Raw genomic sequence first — 20,818 nt, 5'->3', positions numbered from 1 at the left:
GCCACATGAAGATAGAGGCAGAGATTGGACTTCTGCTGCCAGGGAATGTCAGGAGCCACCTGAGATTGGAAGAGGCAAGGACAGTTTCCTTCTTACGGCTTTCAGAAGAAGGCTGGTGCAGCAAGGACCTTGATTTTGTTCTTCACAACTATGGGACAATAAATTTGTGTTGTTTTAAGCCACCAAGCTGTAATAATTTGTTACAGTAACATTAGGAAACTAACAGAGATTTCTACTTAAATTTGTCATTGAATAACATTGTTTTGTAACTTGACATTATTGATCTAAAACACTTAAATTTTCTTGAAAAAAAGACTAATTAGGAGGGTTATTAATATTATGGTATAGTTTATTTTTATTGAGTGAAAGGAAAATATAAATTGTCATTTTTTTCACACAGTTTGACTCATTGCTGTTCAAAGACATAAAACAAAAGTCATCTCACAGAATGTTATGAATTTATCAGATTAACACTTAAGAGCACAGGGTGTGGGATGGTGAGCTTAGGTTCAACAACAGACCATAAGAGAAATTGAAATAGAAAACTTTGTTACTCACAGGTCCTGGAGGAAGTACCTGGCCTTGGGCCTGACTGCAAGGTCAAGGTAAAGACAGAGAGAGGAAGACAGGACCTAGGATACATGTTTTTATTAGGATCTGTGGGTAGAATGTTTTGGAGTTCCTGGGCTAAGGCCAGATGGGTAAATTCAAAATTAGAGAGCAGGGTTTTGGTAAGTCCCTGGGAGTCCTACCTCAGGGGCAATCAGGGGAAGGCACTGGGAGGCAGGGGAGACTGTTGATCACAAGGGCTGTTGGGGAAGTCATATCAGGAGCTTCCATTTTTGTGATTCTGTGGGCTTTTATTTAGGGAATGCAATTACATGAGAGACTGATGTAATTCAAGATCAATGCAGGCCACCAGGCCAAACAAGATGGATGCCAAGGCAACCATACCACTGAGTACCTCAGCCAAACTCTCAACACTGAGGAACAGGCAGCACAGGAACTCTTTCCTGCAGGAACAACGAGCCAGCTTCTGACTTTGGGAGAAAGAAAACCACTTAGGCCTTAGGACAGTGCTAGGTGTTAGAGCTGAGGCAAACTTTAATATGAAGTCATTGTAAGATCATCAAACATCAAAAGTGGATAGGATGACTCTGTTCATCCCAACACTGGGTAACATGAGCTTAGGAGGGGGAGATGGTTGAGAAGTGTTATGCATTTAAATTTTACTCAAATTAGTTTTAAATGGCTCATTTATAATTGCATGTATGAAAGTGTATTTTGAAAGAATTGATTTGACAAGGCAGATAGGGAAGAGTATTAAAGAGATTTTAGTTATTTGTTTTGCTTTTTTTTTTTTTTGCCTTTGGCAAAAGTTCCATGGGTACTAATTTCATCTGTAATTGCAAAGGGTTTACTATTAGGCCCCAGGCTCACATAAATAATAGGAGCAGAAGTTTAAGAAACAAAGTTAGATCATTTTGGTAGATTTCAACAGATTTCCCCCTAATTCTACTTACATGATTTTATACTTATAAGGTTTAGAACTAAACAAGAATATCAGATTTTAGAATTATTTCTCTCCAATGAAAATTGAGGAAAACATTATCAAAGGCCCATGAGAAAAAATGTAATGAGTCTTAAATAGCACAAATGGAACAGCAAGGAAGGTGTCACACTGAGGAAGAGGGTTAGTGAACATTTAAGAGAGCCTGGAGCTCAGGGGGTTTGAAATCCATATTTGGAATTTTGTGGCTAACTCAGTGTGAAAATGGGAAATTGATATTAGAAGATAAATACCAAATGCAAAACTCAGACTACATTTATCACGATTGTCATTACTGAAGTAGTAATAAACATGTGCTGAATGCCAGCAGTTCAAAGAGCATGCTAATTAGTTACTCTGTGTGTGGTAGGAACCTGTATTTCACCTGATCATTTCGCAATATTAAGAAACTTATTATCCAGACTGCTCACTGTGCAGCATGGCAGAAAAAACAGAGCACAGTGTTCTCATGAATGCTGTTTCTGTACTCAGATATATAACCGCTTCTATATTCATTCCAACACTTCAGGAGTCCCAAGGAAAGCAAATGTGCCATTTAAACAATAACAATTGAAGCACCCACACACTGATGTACACTTATGCAAGCACATAACTTCACAAAGGAGAAATGGTGACTGAGGAAAATAAATTCTATAGAAACTGAAACATTCAATAATAAGCCAGGGGATTTTACTTTATTTCTTCCCTATTCCCACTACCATCATGTACCAAGTTTTATTTGCTGGTTTAATGACATGTAATTTTAAGATATATTTAGGAGATAGAAATTAAAACACCTAATGAATTATGGAGAGGGATGAATCAGGAAAAAATTCAGCACTTAGTACTCTGCAGAGAAGCTTTTCAATAAGTGTTTTTGGAAGGCAATAATGAATATGAATAAATAAATGAACAGTATATGAGCTAATGTACATGTCATTCTGGTTTAGAAGACCAAGGAAAGATCATGCCATACCATAAGATGGGGTACACAGAGGAAAGATGGGCTTATGTTGAGTTTGAGATTATTATACATATAAGCAGATTTTGGTAAAAGGAGATGTTTTGATCCTAACACTTGACTCAATGCACATTTGTTCCTTGGCATATTAGAGTAATTCTGGAATATTTGACAAGAATTGCTTATAGTTTTCTTGTAAATTAGCTAATGAATAATATCCAATAGTACTCTTTTAAAAATGCATAACAGATATACTGTAGAAATGGCATGAAATAAAACTGTGATTAAAAGCATATTCTAAATAATCACTTCTTGTTGGAAACATTCAAAACTAATAACTTTGGCCTGAGAAATATTAAGCCAAAAATACACATAAAATGAAGTAACATGCAATGCAGTTTGTTAGTAAGTAAAATGTGATTAAAGATTTAAGGTTTTTCTGAAAATTTAATATATAAAAATTTAATTGAGAAAATTAGCTTTCATGGATAAAAATGGCCACCAAGCCAAAGCTATAACAACATTATATAGTTATAGTTATTTATATATAGTTATATAAAAAGTTGTACTTTCTTTTATGTAAATTTAAACAAATAACATTTATTCAGATAAAAATAATTTTTATCAAATGCAATTGAAAAATATGAGGCCTGTCCAGAAAAAGTCCAGCCATTGTTAAAATAACAATGTATGGTGTGGGTGACATCAAGGTAACCTGACAGGCCAAGGAGAGTGGACTGGAATGTGCGTGTATGAACAATGATGACTTCACTGTATTCACTGTACTAGTCAGTGAGGGCAGTAGACACTGTTGAGTGAGCCTGTGTAATGTGTGGCTATTGCATTCAAAATGACTGAGTGAATAGAGCAATGAATCTGTATCAAATTTTGTGTTATTCTTGAACATTCCTCTGTGGAAACTATTTGGATGACTCAGAAAGCCACATCTATGGGCACCTGGTGATTGGCAGCTTCATCACCACAATGCTTTTCCCAAACTAAAATCACCTTTGAAAGGGAAGAGATTTCAGACTGTCAATGAGATTCAGGAAAATATGACGGGCAGCTGATGGCGACTGGGAGAACTCTGTGAGGTCCCAAAGTGCCTGCTTTGAAGGAGACTGAGGCGTCATTGTCCTATGTACAATGTTTCTTGTATTTTGTATCCTCTTCAATAAATGCATCTATTTTTCAGGTTACATGGCTGAATACTTTCTGGACGGACCTCATATATAAATGGTTTGACAATGCAGTATAGAAAATTTATGAAGTTATTTGTAAATTGACTTTACACAGTTTGCTCTAAAAACACTTTATTAACAATTCATCTAGGTTAAATCTTTATGGCTAAGATATTCAATTTGTAAAAAATAGCACCAAACCTTGTTGGAGATCAGTGCGGCAAAGCCCAAATAGCAGAGTCAATATAGGGAGGTCACAACATCCTACTCAGGAGCTGGATGTGGTAGGAGAGCTCAGGAGACAGAGAGTGGAAGTAGAGATCTAGGTGTGGGAGTCTTTATCTAGGATGTAGAAGTTGAAGCCATGGGTAGGGAGCCGTCCCAGGAGAGAAAAGGACTGAGAATGGGGAGTCCAGGAAATCCTGGTGCTAAGTGGGCAAATAAAGGAAGAGGCTGTAATGTGACAATGAAAAAGAGGATGATGATGGTGTTTTGTCTCCCAAGGCAATATTCTTCTAGATTAGCAACATTTAGTATTATTGTCTTTAATATTTTTAAACTCTTCTAAATTATAACCTGGGTCTATAGCAAGAAAGTGGAGTATTATAAAACTGAAATCATAGTATTTCAGAGTGTATGCATAACAATCCTGCTGTCCAGATGCCCGGATGTCAACTTAAATGTGATCCAGGTGAACAATATTGGACCACATCAAATGTTTACTTGTTCTACTTTTATTGTTGTCTGTAAAAATCAATGTAGCCTGTTTATCTTTTAGTTTTTTGATAGAATAAAGCTCTTCTGGATGCCTGCAAAACATCAACCAGACTTTATATACCTAAGGCATGTACCACTTCGAAAAGTCCATCTCTTCACAGTCATTCAGATGAGTTGCCTTGTCCTTTTGTGGATAATAAAGGTTTCAAGAGCTGCTATAGTCTTTCCCATGATGGTATGAAACTTCTTTTTTTCTCTTCCTGTAATTTTCTGCTCTTATTGGAAACCCACGAACTGAAATTGGAACAATAGAGTCATTCTGGACAATTATGGGAAACCCTGGTATAAACTTGAACCACTAAAGCTGGGGACTAAGACTGGGTTTAAGGTTATATATGAATTGCAGTGATTCATATTAGTTTTGTCTCTATCATTCTGAATGTTGGTAGTAGTTTGAATTAATTGAAGTTGGGTGGGAAATGCAAACTTTCCAAATTTAACTTTAAAAAATACACCAGCAAGTCTGAAAAGTTAGGGGGATTTTTAAAAATTAAATTTCCTTAAATATTTTGGAGAAGTTTCAAGTACTTCAAAATTATAGTGAATTTGAATGATTATAACTTTAAATATTATCAGCATAGTTAAGAATGTTTTATACTTATTTAATATAAAGCAAACTATTAACTACATGTATTCAAGAAAACAGTTGAATGTATTTTATAGTTTTTCAAATGGCTTCTTTAAATGACTTCTATAATGTGTAGGTGACATCATAGCTATTATGTGGAACATGTGGTAAGAAAGAAATGAAGGAAGCAAAATTAGAGACAAAATCTGTTATATACATATATCTTCAAATTTATCTCAGTCCTAATTGAAATTGACTTGTTTCTACCAACAGACAAACCTATCACATTAATAATTTTCCCTATTTTACACTATTTTATTATTTATTTCAGGTATTAGCTCTGGTATTTGTAAGAAAGTTGATGGACTTTTTGTTTACCAAACGGGAACTCAGCTGGTTAGATGATTTAATGCCTGAGAGTAAGAAAAAGAAACTAGAAGATGCTGAAAAAGAAGTAAGTCGTAGCCGAGTAAATACCTTACAAAGAAAAAGAAGCACCTGCATACAGGAGCTCTTTACGAAACTAGATTTCTGAGTTTATCTTTAGATGGTTAGTGGTTAACAACTGCAAGGTGGACAAGTTTGGAAGATTAAATGTTTTAAAATCTTAAAGTTAGAACTTGAACAAACAGAGAGCATGAATATTATACGTAGGAAATCAATCCCTAGTGAAATATGAAAATACTTTATACTTCATTATCATCCAGATTGTACAGTTTATTTTTCGGATTACTCAGATGTTTGATGGAAGAAACTCACTGATGCTTAATTATTTCCAAATTATGGTCATTCAATGATTGCTTTCTGGTTGAATATGTGAGAAATGAAAAGGAGACCTTATTGCTGTTGGTATTTTTCTAGGGCACAAAGTTTTAATCAGAAGATAATTTTAATCGAAGGATAAAATGATTTATTCTTGAAATAGATGAAATGCTTAAGAGGAAAACATGATGATCTGACCTGCTTTCAAAGTGATTTAAAATTACTGTTTGAGAAACTTTTGAGATTAAATTACTTTGACAGACTACTGATTTATCCTATTCTGTTTCATGTATTAAAACTATATAAGTTTTATGGAGTAAAATGCATGTGTAAGTCCAGGCCTATTTTGAAGGCTAGTAATCATAGTATTTTTTTAAAGTATATAAAACCTATGAAGAGTATAAATGAAAAGAGTGACCAGTACAATATTTAGCAAAATGATTGAACCCATAAATTATAAAACATAGGAACTAAATTTGCATGTGACTAGAAATGATGATGAAAGAAAATATCTGATGAAAATTGTACATTCTTTGCACTTTTTTTTATTCTACAAGGTGGTTAGTAAATATATTTAGTTTCTTACCTGCAGTATAATTTCTCAAACCATGGGTGTATTCTTCTCTTTTGGGGGTACCTGTTCGCAGACCTTTCAATGTTCTTAAGTTTTATCCAGTCATTGGTTGAACCCCAATTAGGAAACAAAGTCTAATGAGATTTCTGTGCAGCTACAAATATGGCTACATAATGTGCGACTGTCTGGCATTTCCTCACTATCCTGCGGTGTTCCATCATCTACAGAATGTGGATCCCCGCATTTAGAAATTGATCGTGATGATGTATTTTAATACTGTATGAACATTTCAGTTTTATCAAATATTGTAAAGGTCTATTATACTCATATTTCTAGTAAATTTAATGTAAAATTAAAATATAAAAATATAAAAAATTATTTTTCTTTTTGATATTTTTATTTATTTATTTTAAGTTTTTTTAATTTTAACCTTTGTTCAAGTACAGTTTTCTCTCTTTTACTCCCATTCCAGCCCACCATGAGATATGCTTGAAAATAATACTTTAATGAGGATATTCTGATAGTCTCTATTCCTTTTTGGGGGTTTAGGTAAAGTTTTGCTCTCATCATCAGATACTATTCAAGAAAAATACAACATGATTTGGTATAAATTAAATGTAAATAAAATGGGCACCAGAATGTAGAAATTTTGAAGACTTAAATTATGTGTACTTGATGTAATTAAAACTATTCAGTTGAAAACAATTTCCAAGAAGTTTTAAATTCCAAAGATGATAATTTGAATTCAAAATCTATAAGTTTTCCCATCATCTTCCTGATAATAAGAATACTATTAAGTAACTTACAAACATAATTTTGCTTTATTTTTTGGTTTTGATTTCCTGTCAGATATCTTTACTACTTCCATAGGAAAAAGGTAGCGACAGTCTCATTCCTATAATAATCCTTCCATGGCATTCTCCTTCTAGGTACATACTGTGGAATATTTTTGCCCTTTTAGAATTTTGTAAAATAAAAAATGGTATTTTTGTATAACATTATATTATATATTTCATCATTAGACAATTTTAGTTTCTTCCTTTATATGTCTGTGAAATAGGAACAAATTTGATAGTAATCATACATCTATTAGAATCTGCCATTTCCATTGCCCAGAACCACTCACATAGCTACATATGTGTGGTACTTATATGCATGTGTACCAAACATCCATTTTGGAATTGATTGACTTCAGATAGGCAGAGATGCTATTTGATGAACATCTAAACTTTTTATGATACAGATCTACTGTACTCCAGTGGGTGTTTACTGTTTTTTTATTATGAAGATGATTTTAAAAGTAATTAAATATTGCTAAATTTCCTAGAACTCATGTTTTCCAACAGGACACAAAAATACATTAAAGACTAATTGAGGCAAATTTACAGTGGTATCCTTCAGATCTGTGTATGAGAAAAAGTGGGAAAAGACTTTGCAGTACATTAAATCAGGGAGGTTTAAGAACCCTTAACATTTCAAATAGATTAATATGATGACACTTTCATGTGATCCTCAGTACAAGGAAAGAAACAAGAGAACTAGTAATAGAGTGAAGAAATAATCTATAATTGAACATTAAAATATAGGTCTGACCAGGAGGAATAAAAAGGTAATTCTCCATCTGACAACTACAAGAAGAAAAGGAAGTTTAAAGATACTCACTTTCTAACTTGGAATTAGTATTGAAAGAGTGTGATTAATATAGTCAATAAGAAGATTTAAGGAGGAACACACTGAAACTTATATGCAGGTTGATTTTCTACGTGGTCACCTGGACCTCGGTATTTCACTTTATTGAGGGCAAGGACTCTGCTGAACAGTGTGCTCTCCTTACTGTGGCAGGCTATGCCGAGGCCCAGTTTTGCTAGAGACTGTGCATGAAGGTGGTAAATGGACAAGTTCTCTAGAAATGTTGCATTTCTGCAATTACTTAAATTAATTGAGTAACTTTGATTTGATCTGGAAGATGATAAAAAGCAGAAATCAGCACCCTGAGACTTGAATTTAAAGAAGGCTCACCCTTCGTCCTCTTGATGGTTACAAGCTTGTACCTTTATCCTCCAGGGTTTTCCTATCATTAGCCCACTTCTGGTCTTATGGCATTGACAAAACATTAGTCTAACCTTAAAATTCAATAATGCGTTAAGCAGAATAAATAGCTACACAGGCCAGTCCAAGGTCGCAGAGCTTCTGTTCCAAATTTTCATGTACTTCATACATATGCATATGCATATGCTTCAGTTTTTAGAAAGAAAGGATTATAATCAGGATAGAAATGAATATTGGAACCCTGACATTTTGCACATTGCTCTGTGTAAAGGGAAGACTGCAGAATCAAATTCTGGATGTCCAAATGTGCTCAGAGTACCAACATGCCTTCCTTGCTACTTAAATATTCTCTAGGACATTGTACACATTTGACAAAAGGGCTGCTGTTAAAAGCAGAAAGCTCCAGCAGAATGTTTGCTCCTGGGTGGAGGGAGAAGGTGGTTAATGTTTGATAAATCCTGGAAATTCAACTCTGGGCAGTGATCATGATGTGACACCTCTTGGTCTATGCGACATTCACTTTAACATATATGCTACAGAAAGAGGCAAAAAGGGGGCAAGTGAGACTTGTGATCTGTGTGAAACAGGATCATTAGCCGGGCCAAGAAGATGCAAAAGCAATCTAAAAACAAGTACAATTAAGCAAATTACAGCACACATCTTACTGCTAAGAAAGGTCAGAATTGGTTGTGGATTTGGGACATGTAGCCTAATTATTACACAGACAAATGTTATTTCTAAGTGACTCTTAAAGAGAGGTAAGCATATTTTCCTTCAGTCAGTGGGTTTTCAAAGTGTAGTCCCAGGACTTCTGCTTCAGCTGACACCTGCAGCTTGTTAGAAAGACAAACTTTTGGACCCTATGCCAGATTTTCCATTCAGAGCTCTGGGGGTAGGATAGTGATCTGTTTTGTGCAGACCTCCAGGTGATTCTGATCAATGCTAAATTTGAGATAAGACTCTTCCTAAAACCACCGTATCTTTATCTCTAGAATATACTCTTCTAAAGCTAAGATTACTTAATGAGAATTTTTGTATTTTATAATATTCACATAGAGACAGTCAAATATTCTGATGAAAAACATGTTACATCCATGTACTTATATGAATTCTGTGTGGACTACTCCTCTGCCCTTTTTATTCTTTCTAGCTTTCACCATTAAGCTGAGTAGTGTATGTACTGGCTCTTCCATCTTTGGGAGTTTTAAGACATACATCTTAGAGATATAATATTTTATGGTATTCCAAGTATTGTATGTGTATGTATAATCTATATTTATATGTAATAATCTGCAGCATTATCTATTCTATCAGTAATCGAGAAAGGAAATGGTAGATTCTTAATGTCTTAGATAAAATGAAGGGGTTAAACTTGATTTCTGAAATCTCTCACATTTCTTAAGACCTATGAATTCCAAAATTGCCGGATATTTCGCTCTCCAATACTCTAAGAATCTTTGTGAACATTGACTGTCTGCTGTTATTTGTACTTTGGGCAATTTGAGGGCTCCTACATAGATTAAGACTTTACCTGAGAAATGGACATAGTACCAGATGCTACCTGTTCCACTAAAGGTAGAAAATTGCTAGGTTCTTGGTATATGAACTGTATTTTTTGGTTTGCAGCCTGGCACTTGATCCTATGAGCCACACCAACTAGGGCTAAGAATTGTATTTTTTATGTTATCAAAAAATATAATTCAGATTCATAATGTAATTTTATATGTATTATCATATACATCAAACACAATTTAACTCTAATTTTATTTTCCACGAATATTCAGCACAAGCCTTTGACTCTAGCCAGACTAGGGTTTTTGTTTGTTTGTTTGATTTTTAGATTTTATGTATTTATTTTCAGGGAATGGGGAAGGGAGGGAGAAAGAGAGGAGAGACATATTAATGTGTGAGAGATACATTGATCAGTTACCTCTAGTATACCCCCTACTGGATACCTAGCTTGCAACTCAGTCATGTGCCCTGATTGGGAATCAAACTGGCAACCTTTCAGTTGGCAGGCCAGCCCTCAATCTACTGAGCCTCACCAGCCAGGGCCAGACTAGTTTTTCATTGTCATGCAAACACATCTTATTTGTAACCATCTTTTATCCTTGGCCTACATATTTTCTTTTCATCTAGAGTTTCTTCCTTTCTACTACCAAACTGATAAAATAAAATGGACTCAGATACTACTTCCTCTGTCCCTGTACTATTTTTTTAAAGACTTTATTTATTTATTATTAGAGAGGTGAGAAGGGAGGGAGAAAGACAGGGAAAGAAACATTGGCCCACAACCCAGGCATGGGAATTGAACCTGCGACCTTTCAGTTTGCAGGCCAGTGCTTAATCCACTGAGACACACCAGCCAGGGCATCTGTCCCTATGTTTTTTAACATGATGCTTTTCATCATCTGAGAATAGGGTTTATATCTATCTATCTTTCTTTTTATTGCTGTACCCCTAGTACCTTGAAGACTACCTGTCATGTAGGTGATGTTTAATATATATTTATTGAATATATTCATAAACAATTCCTGGATTATTATTCTTACTGTGTGCCTAGCACATAATACATGCTTAGTAAATGTCTGAGTGCTTTTGAATAAATTTTTTAAAAACCTCAATTTTCCTGCCTCTTACTGGCTATAGCATTAACTGTAATTCACTTATTTAGTATCTAAAAAATGCTTTGGACTATCATAATTAAAAGATGCTGTTCAAATTGTAGTATGAATATTCCTCTAGTCAAATCGGCAAAACCCTTCAAATATTCTTGGGTCATCTATGATCATCATCCTTTTAACATATTCACCATGTTGTAGATGGGATTCAGCATATTTTTGATGGATGCTGTGTAAATGAAGGGCTAGTGGACCTCATTTTAAGGTAGTTTGGACTTACAAAGCAATGAATACCCAGTTAGTTTTATGCTCTCTCTTTCTTTTCCTGTATGAGATAAACTAGGTTGTAATTGTCGTGACGACTAGTGCCTGATTTGACTGCTCTTCCCCAGAAAGTCTCAATTTTTGGCTGCCTCAGAGCACTGCCTGGGATGCAGCCGGCCCTCCATCCCAAGTGCAGGGGCCCACCCAGCCTCCTTCTGGCACGGAAGGCAGCGGCTGCTCTGCCACCTTCTCTTCAGATAAGCATGGCTTACAAATGCTATCTTTAGAGGTGATGAGTTTTTGTTTGGATAGAATTATGACTAGTATAAAGCCCACACATGCTAACAAGCCACAGAGTGCAAAATAATTATTGAAAGCAATTTGAGAGAAAAGTGGAAAATCATCTGAGGCAAAAACAAAATTCCTGAAGGTTTGGTCCCATTTTTTTGCTGTTAGATTGAATCTTGAGCCTTGGTTTTCTGCTGCCAGGTCAGCTAAGCACTGATGACATTATTCTTTTCTTTGGCTTTTGGAAGTTTACTCTTTTATTAAACCATTCTACCTGACTTTTTGACATTTTATTCAAATTTGGCCATAAAAGATATCATACACCAACCTTACCTTTTAGTGGATAATCAAGTAAAGATTTGCATTTTGGTTGTTTCTTGGTTTTACTTCAATAGCATTTGGGAGCACTGAGTGTTTCCTCTTTATTTTCATCCCTGTTCATACCTTTTCTATAGATAAATAGTCATGTCTGTCTGGAAGGAATCATATGCTCTGCACATAGCCTCAAGGGTGTACACATGAGTTAATGTCATATGTATTATGTTCCATGTAGAGTGGCTAACCCATTTGCAAGTCATGTCATATTCCAGGCTACAGATTTGCCCGGCTTAGGTGTTTAAATGTGTGATTTAAAACCAATGGTACTATCTACTCACCATAAATTTGTTCTAATAGTACTGCCAAATGCCAAGGGGAATAGGCACAATACACAAGTAATAAAGTATATCTGATGGTTCTTAAAGAAAAATTATCCTTAAAGAACAACAGAAGAAGAGAATAGAGTTAATTTCCCTAATGCAAAGGGGGTCACAGATACATTCCAATGGTACCACAGAGTATAAATGTAATATAGGATTTGGAGGGGTGTGCTTATAAGCAGAGAAGCAGCAGAACTCATGCACTTCTCTGGCCTCTCCACAGTTCCATAGCTTAGGCTTAGAACTGTGGAGAGCATAGGTATTCTGCATGCAGCATGGCCAAGGTCCCAGCAGATAGGAGTCTGCCTTAGTTAGCTGGTTGGGTATGTAAGCAAGCACTCTAAGAGTGAAAATGAGACCTGCCCCTACATTATGTTATATAGTCGTAGGTTAGTTGAAGAGGCTCTAGCAAACACTGTTTCTTAACTAAGAAGAAATATGGCTAGGGCACTTCAGATTAGGCAACATGCAAGTTGAGGGCCAAGGTCTATATTCTGAGAGTGCTAGGAACAGCCTTGCATGCCAAAAACAATGATATCAGCCAAAGGTCATGATCTCTCTGGAAGCTGATTTAAATCAGCCAAGCTACTGCTAAGCTACTGAAAGAGGGAAGGCAATCAGCCTCCTGGTTATTCCTATTTTTTCTTTTCAGTTCCCGTTTGGTCAGGGAGTTACCTAACTCCTCATCTTTATACAACTTAAAATCCCATTTCTAGAGTATGAGCCAATAATTCTAACATTTCTAAATGGTCCCAAATACCATTGCTAATTGAATCTGAACATCACTAATTGAAACTTTGAAAATAAATGCATTAACCTGGAGCTATAATCTACAGATAATTAAATTTCTTTTTTGCATGTGTATATGGAAAAAAGGTGATGATAATACTATTGAAAACTAAACCAGGACATTTCATTATGGTAACATAAGATATCTTTGTCCCAAAGATATAGCTTCCTCATATATAGCTTTTTCATATATGTTTCTTCACATATATAGTATATAGTATAGTATATATATATATAAAGTATTTCCACTCTTTGGAAAAGGTGAGATATTGTCATTGGAAAAAGAAATCTGAAGCATAAAACAGAGCCTGCGATGCATTCCTAAGGGGAAAACACATTGGAGTCTTGGTCCATACAAGGAGACATTCTACTGTCTCTTTGCAAGTCCGTGAAGTCTCTACAGTAGTGGTTCTCAGACAAGCATAATCGGTGTCACCTGGAAACTTATTAGAAATGTCAATTCTTGGGCCCTACTTCAGACCCACTGAATCAGAGACTCTGGAGGTGGGACCCAGTAATCTTTATTTTTTAAAAGATTTTATTTTTAGAGAGAGGGAAAGGGAGGAGTAAAGAGAGTGAGAGAAATGTTGATGTGAGAGAGAGATGTCAAGTAGGGCTGATGCCAGTATGTACCCCGACTAGGGACCGAACTCGTAACCCAGGCATGTGCCCTGACTGGAATCGAACACATGACCTTTTGCCTTGCAGGATGACACCCAACCAATGGAGCCACACCAGTCAGGGCAGCAATGTGTATTTTTAACAAGCTCCTGATTCTAACATAAACTAATGTTTGAAGATCACTGCTCTAAATACATCTCTCATGCCCTTCTAATAGAGCATTCTGGGAATATAATTTCAATTTTATAACAATGAAAACAATTTTGTCCTTATAAAATTAGATTGAGCTTTTACAGAAATTAAACCGTATTTTACATTGAGTGACATGAAGGAGATTGTTGTTAGCATTTAAATTACTTTGTGATAGGAGACTCTCATTAATTACTTATGTTCTTGGTAGCTGATGCTTTCTTTGTTGAAGGGACCTGTGCTAGCATTAATAAATGCAAACAAAGTGGAAGGTCCTAGGGTTAATGAGACAGTGAAACATTAATCTGTGTTTTTTCTCAATGTAAAAGGAAGACTCATCAGGTTCACTTTATATATTTCACATTTATCTTTCCAGGAAGAACAAAGTATGCTAGCTATGGAAGATGAGGGCACAGTACAACTGCCATTGGAAGGGCATTACAGGTAAAAACATGCAATTTGAGGAATAGAACGTTTTGTTATATATATTCTACTTAAAACTTTTGTACTATAAGGATTCCTCTAGAGCTTTACTGAAGTTGTATTAGAGTAGAAAGAACTGAAACTAGAAATTAGATTAGCCTGTCCCCGTACTATGTTCTGTCACTAACAGCTATGTGACTGGCCAAGTAGCTTAAAATGAAGAGAGGTAGTGAGTTATTGTTTGAAGTCTTTTCTTCTTTCATATTTTAGTGGATATAAAAGCTCTTTTTCATATCCTCTGAAAATAGTACCTGAAGACAAGTGAAGATTCAGTTCTGGGATAAATGAGCTATGTATTCACTAAACTGACCATAGCTAAATGTTTAAACTCTGGGACATTGTTGCTAAAAGGCACTTCCAAAGAAATAATTTATTTTCTGAGTTAAAGGATTCTGTTTTACCAATCACTTTAGGAAATGTTTATGCATCTCTAAAATATGTGAATTGTCTTCATGCACAAAGGCATAGCAAAAGAAAACAAATTCCTACAAATTATAATAAAAAATTTAAAAAGTGTTTGGCCAAAAATTCTATATATGATCTCAAAGTACTTAAGAAAAATATAAGGCGATGCCAATAAAAAAGCAGAGAAGACTTTTCTCTGAAGAGGAAATTTTGTCATAGTGTTAAAAAAATAGGAGAGAATCTTCTAGATCTTGAGGATCTAACTGTAAAATCATATACCCTAGATTTAAAAAATATAATTATGTACCAATTAGGCATGAGAGCAAATATAGAAAGTATTTTATCTTTTTGAAAATAATATTTAAGTTTTAAAATCCTTTTGATTATTTAGTTGAATCAACATATTCTCAATGCATTCTGTAGAAACCTAGTTTCACATGGTACCTGAACTTTCAAAAGGATTATGTGGTTGAATAAGTTTGGAAAATGTCCTATACTGTATTCCGGCTTGGACATTTACAAATCACATCGGCAAATTAAAAAATCTAAGTAGTACTGCATTAAAAAAAAGTTCAACTGTTTAATCAAGCATTTTCCATACTTGCTTGTTCATAAGACTGTCACGTAATAGCATAAAAAACTGGGTTCCACCTAGTATTTTGGGGGGAATTACTTGATCTTATGCTTTGAGCTACGAAAGGCTGGGTGTTTTAGAGGAATTAAAGAACACTTGTCCAGACTGGACAACAAAAGGGGCCAAGGTTTTGCTCTAGACCCTTAATGTTTCTCTTAAAAGTTGGATTTGCTGCTCTCTGGTGAGCAAACTCCAGTAAGGGTCATGTGAGGTCAGCCTAGGATTTCTTTAGAACCTAATTTTTTTTCACAGCAGAGTACGTTTTCTATGTGTAGTAAGAAGAGTGCTATTTTCTTATTCAGTGAAACTTTCCTTGACGTGGCCTATGATTTATCTCTGCTGCAATTTGGTTATTTGTAGCCCAGAAATATTTTGGAGCATTATGAATGTGACCTATAACTGGTGCCATTTTAAATGCAAAAAAAGCACCCAACATTGTACAGGTGTTGATATTACAAGCTCCCCTAGCCATTGGAAAGACCTCTGCCAAATACACAGGTTGCCTTCATTTATTCAACAATATTTATTGAGTAAGTAGGAAGTGCCAAGCTCTGGGGGAACAGCAGTGGACCAATAGTCAAGAATCCCTCATGAGGAGCTCCAGTGGCTAGTGCACGGTACTTATAAGAATCCCTCATGAAGTTTATAGTCAAGAAGACTAGAGGTAGGGAGAGACAGAAAATAAGTGAATGAAAAAGTAAAATAGTATAGTATTTCAGATAATGAAATATACAGTAAAAACAAGAAGCAAAAAAGAGGAATGAGAGTGCTATGAGGGGATGGAAGTAGAAATTTTAAACAGAGGAATCAGCGAAGTCCTGAGTAGGTGGCATCTAAACAAAGGAGGGAAAGGGCTGTAGCATGTGAAGGAGCATTAGTGTAGTCAGCAGTAGTCGGGAGGCCACTACATTTTGGTGGAAGAGAAAGGGGCAGGGGTGTAAGAGCAGTTGATGCAATTGGAGGGTGGGGGTGGGAACAGAGCCTTATTGTCCATCCACTTGGCTTTTACTCTGAGTGGAAATCACTGTAGAATGTGAGCAGAGTAGTGAATGATTTGCTGTGCTACCAACGTTAGGGGAAGGGGCTAAGCAGCGGACGTGCAGACCCGACTATGACAATTTGAAATGAATTTGGATAACTGTAGCCAAAAACAGTTTCTATGTAGCTAGAATATTTTGTTTAGATTTTCATTTTTCATAACATTTTTAATAATTGAGAAAACTATTTGATACTTCTTAATTTTTAATTATCATAAATACTATACTATATAAGACTGTCCTATATTTATTTCCTATCACTAGATAACTTCAACTACTTATTTAATGTTTATTTCATTTTCGGTAAACAATCTAGAGATGATCCATCTGTGATCAATATTTCTGATGAAATGTCAAAGACTGCCTTGTGGAGGAACCTTCTGATTACTGCTGATAACTCAAAAGATAAGGAGTCAAGCTTTCCTTCTAAAAGGTTTGAATTCTAAAATAATGTGAATTTAAACTGATCCCAGTCATTCTTATGACATGAATCCATTAGCAAAAATGTAATAACTTTTCATCAAATTTATATCTAAAGTGTTTCAGAAAATTCTTTTTAAAAGTGGGTAAAAATTATAATTATCACATTGGTTGTTATATTTTTCATCTCCCTTTCAAATTAAAAGTTCACTCCAAAATGATGACAGTGGGGGGACTTGGTACTGTAAATGAGTCCCAATGCATGACATCTTTGGACATTCACTTTGGCCTACTCTTTTGCAGTAGGATTGTATTGTATCCCCTTATCACTCACTTCCCAAGAACACTGTTGATGTCTGACTACATTTTGCACTCCCTCATGTCCTTTTTAAAACTCACATGGCACATGAAATGGTGGTTTCATATTCAGTACATTTCCAGTTTCCTACTCATACACTTGAAAATCTTCCCTAACCTTCTTACCCCAAAACTTTCAGCTCCAGAAAATTCTGTTCATTCTTACTTACTGTATGAAAATATTATAAACAATTCCTGTAGTTGTGCATGGTAATTTTAAATGCATGCTGGGGGAAGAATGTGTCCTTAAATATCAAGAGTCATCATAGGATTTCCAACGGAATTTTCCAGAATTTATAAATAAGAGTTCAAACCATCAGCCTTCTTAGATGCTGATCTAAAGAAAAATCTCTGTTATGCTAATATCTCTTCTTATTAAAGAGTGTTTGAGGGATTTGGGACAGTGAATAATTATTAATTTCCTTTTATTTTCATGACCTTAAATTAACTTTTTCTACTTAATTTTTATATTACATTTTTGTCATAAGCTCCCCTTCCTAATCACTCTAGAAGCTGATTCCCCAAAGGTAAGACTCTCTCCCTCAAACCTATTCCTTAATTGTATTTCCTTATGTTAAGTGATGTCTCCTAAAACCTGGTCAGCCTTTGTTCTCTGTGTGAGTTTTGGGGAGGCAAAAGACATGCAGAGTCGTGGGCTTAGATCCGGTGTCAGCCTGAGTGTTTATGGCATTCCTATGACGACTCAGCTCTTTAAAAAGGGTTGAAACTTGAGTAAACTTTTCCACCACATGATTTATACAGATACATCCTATGTAAATCAACATACTTCACAGAACTGTATTTAATAATGACATGAAATTTCCATATTGGAAAAGGAGATTTATCCCTTGCATTAAGAGGCTGCAACACTGGGCACTTCCATTTCTGCACCACCATGCTTCCAAACCTGCAGGCTTTGTCTCCTTCCTGAAAAATACTTGGAAACATGGGCCGGAAAAAGAGGCTACATTATGCTTAGAGGGTATCTCTTATTGCTGGTTTTTGTCACCCCAAAATGGCATGCTGCTTCAGTGTCATCTCTAACCCCAACAGCATAAACAAGACAAACAGTAGATGTGCAGAGTTCACTCCCAGAAACCTGGGGATTCATTCTCTGTCTCTGTCTCTGTCTCTCTGTGTCTGTCTTCCTCCTTCCCTCTGCACCCAACCCCCTCTGTCAACTACCTCTAACACTTCAAAGGAGTTTAATGTAAATTACTCAGTAGGCTCTCTCAAAGACTTTTGGTAGATACTTTCTGTCTTTTAACTGGACTTTAAAATCTTTATATATATTTTTGCTTAGCTCAAGCAGAAGTCATAGTCTATTCTAAAACATGCTGTATCTTCCTTTCCCAAAGATCCCTGCTACAGTCTGGGAGAGTCATTTTCACACTGACTCAGTTTTGCTATGAATCTTGGAAGAAAATCAGAGTTAGGAGAGCGGTAACTTCTCAAACTCTTTGAAATATTGCTTATGGACCCTTTAATATTAAAAATATGGCATTTCTCTGATTAAAAAAAAAAGTGAACCCAAAACATTACCAAGCAGTCATGACAGGGCCTAGGAAATCAGAGCAAACAAGAGAATCCAGGATAAAAGAGGGTGGTGGGTGTGGGGGACTCAGGGAGCAGGGAGGGTGGCCCCAGAGCCTGGCCTCTCCCATCAGGGCAAAACCAAGTGCTGCTTTTCCCAGTGTTGCCAGGTACCTTCCCAAGAAATATCGATCTTGGATGTCAGTTTTAGAAAGCATAGCAGTTGCTCACCTATTCTGTTTCCACCAATCCGTTCACTAAGCTGCAGGGGAGCTTGTCCCATGTATGAAGAGCACTGTTGAACTAGGATTAAATTAGACATTCCACAGATATGGTAGAGTTTGCAGTTAGTTCTTAGATCCTTCTTTCACTTAAACTGGATAAAATATTCTTGATAATGTAAAATGAATGAAATAATGGAGAAAGTATAACTGCTATTCCAAACTCCACTAAAAAAGGTATCCAGGTTTCTGTGTTGGGCATGTGTTTAGGCCTTATGCAAGGATGGAAAACTAGGGGTGGGGTCTCAAGAAATACAGACCCTGGTGTCCTGGTCTTTAAGCTTGTTTTTGCCAATGGGTATAGTCTAGCAGGCACTAAATTTTTATGGTTCTTGGTCATCATACTTCAATGTCCCAACAGATACAAACAGAAAGCAGTGGCTTGGGGAAGGTATTGCTGTTATTAGTATTGGTGGTTTTAAGATTTCTGGAAGCCACACTCTTCCCGTCATTTTCCACTGTTATGAAAATGAGAGACTACCACTAACCAAGATATATTTTTTCACATGGAAACCTACAGATTTTATCACATCTAAAGATAAAAAAAATGAATAAACTTTCATTCCACAGTAGTTTGAATCTCATGCTAGTGGGAACATGTGTTCAAAGAATAAAAAACAAGTGGTTATATCAAAATATAAAGGATGATCTTTAAAACTAGACCTGCTCAAAACATATTACTTTGTTCACTAGAGTTAATCTCCTGTCAAAAGTAATCTAGATATGTGCTTTTTTAAAACAACTAGGTTTTTCTAGTGAAAAGCATTACTAGACTTTATTGTTTACTTTAAAGAGTACCTAAAATATCATGACATAAAAACACTTGCTTGAACCAAAGAAAACCAGAGACAGAGTTTGCACTATGGATCCATATCATACCATAAGAAGCATTCAACCGTCTCAAATCTTCCACAAATTCCCATGACTGACATTTATTTTAAACCTATAAATGGGACACCCTTCCTGCTCCCTCATGTACCCCCACTCCCTCTACCTTCTATCCTGGATTCTCTTTCTTGCTTTGATTTGCTAGGCCTTGTCATAACTTTTTGGTTGATGTCATTTATAAGAACTATTTTGGTGTTATTGAAAAATAACAGTTTCAAGATTGCTTAGCAGCATACATGTGGTAGGTCAGGGTTTGCTCTCTCTGAAAATATTACTTTCTTTAATTTTAAATTGTAACTCCTCAAGGTCAAGGACACTGTCTCATCCATCTTGTATACCTTCATCTTTGCAAAATACTATTTAATATAATACATATTACATTAAATATATAATACATGTCATATATATGACATATAATGGCAATATATGGCAATTAATGTTTATTATAATATATAATAGATATGATATATAGTTAATAAATATATGTTGTTTATTATAATGAAAATTTAGAACTGATGGGCATTGAAAAAATCAGTATAACAAGGAATAGAGTAATTGCCATAGGGTAAGAAAATTCAAGTTGATATTTTTTATAGATACTATGAGGTGGTTATAAAATTTCTGCTTCATAGTGTGCTGAAATCTAATTTAATACCCAAATTACTGGTTTTAAAGAAGAAAAATCCCAATCATAATCGGTAGTGGTTTTGTAACCAAACACCCAGTATGAACAAAGCAGGACATCAGCTGCAAGCATGTCTGTGAATGAAGTTGACATTCTGAGTCTCTTTGTCCACCCTTGGTGACTAATAATGCACGAGGAACGTGCTCATTTATCAAAAGATTATATAGCAGGACATTGTGCACACAGGAACTGTGTGTGTATGGG

General features: G+C 35.5%; 1 protein-coding gene across 6 annotated transcripts in view; it reads left to right on the top strand.

Moving 5' to 3' along the window:
• SLC4A10 (solute carrier family 4 member 10) overlaps nucleotides 1-20,818 on the top strand; it is a 268,818-nt gene that overhangs the window by 245,272 nt on the left and 2,728 nt on the right. For 5 of the 6 annotated variants that reach the window (XM_045850821.1, XM_045850997.1, XM_045850689.1 and 2 more), the window contains 5 exons: nucleotides 4,470-4,643; nucleotides 5,368-5,490; nucleotides 14,268-14,335; nucleotides 16,767-16,883; nucleotides 17,716-17,754. In XM_045850821.1, the coding sequence (XP_045706777.1) occupies nucleotides 4,470-4,643; nucleotides 5,368-5,490; nucleotides 14,268-14,335; nucleotides 16,767-16,883; nucleotides 17,716-17,728 (495 nt within the window). In that variant the 3' untranslated portion in view covers nucleotides 17,729-17,754. The remainder of the gene's footprint in view (nucleotides 1-4,469; nucleotides 4,644-5,367; nucleotides 5,491-14,267; nucleotides 14,336-16,766; nucleotides 16,884-17,715; nucleotides 17,755-20,818) is intronic. The other variant, XM_045850739.1, reaches the window with a different exon arrangement.

Source organism: Phyllostomus hastatus, unplaced genomic scaffold (assembly GCF_019186645.2).
Source record: "Phyllostomus hastatus isolate PE091 unplaced genomic scaffold, TTU_PhHast_1.1 phas_contig_1, whole genome shotgun sequence".
Classification (NCBI taxonomy): domain Eukaryota; kingdom Metazoa; phylum Chordata; class Mammalia; order Chiroptera; family Phyllostomidae; genus Phyllostomus; species Phyllostomus hastatus.
This window is presented reverse-complemented; position numbering and strand designations above follow the sequence as displayed.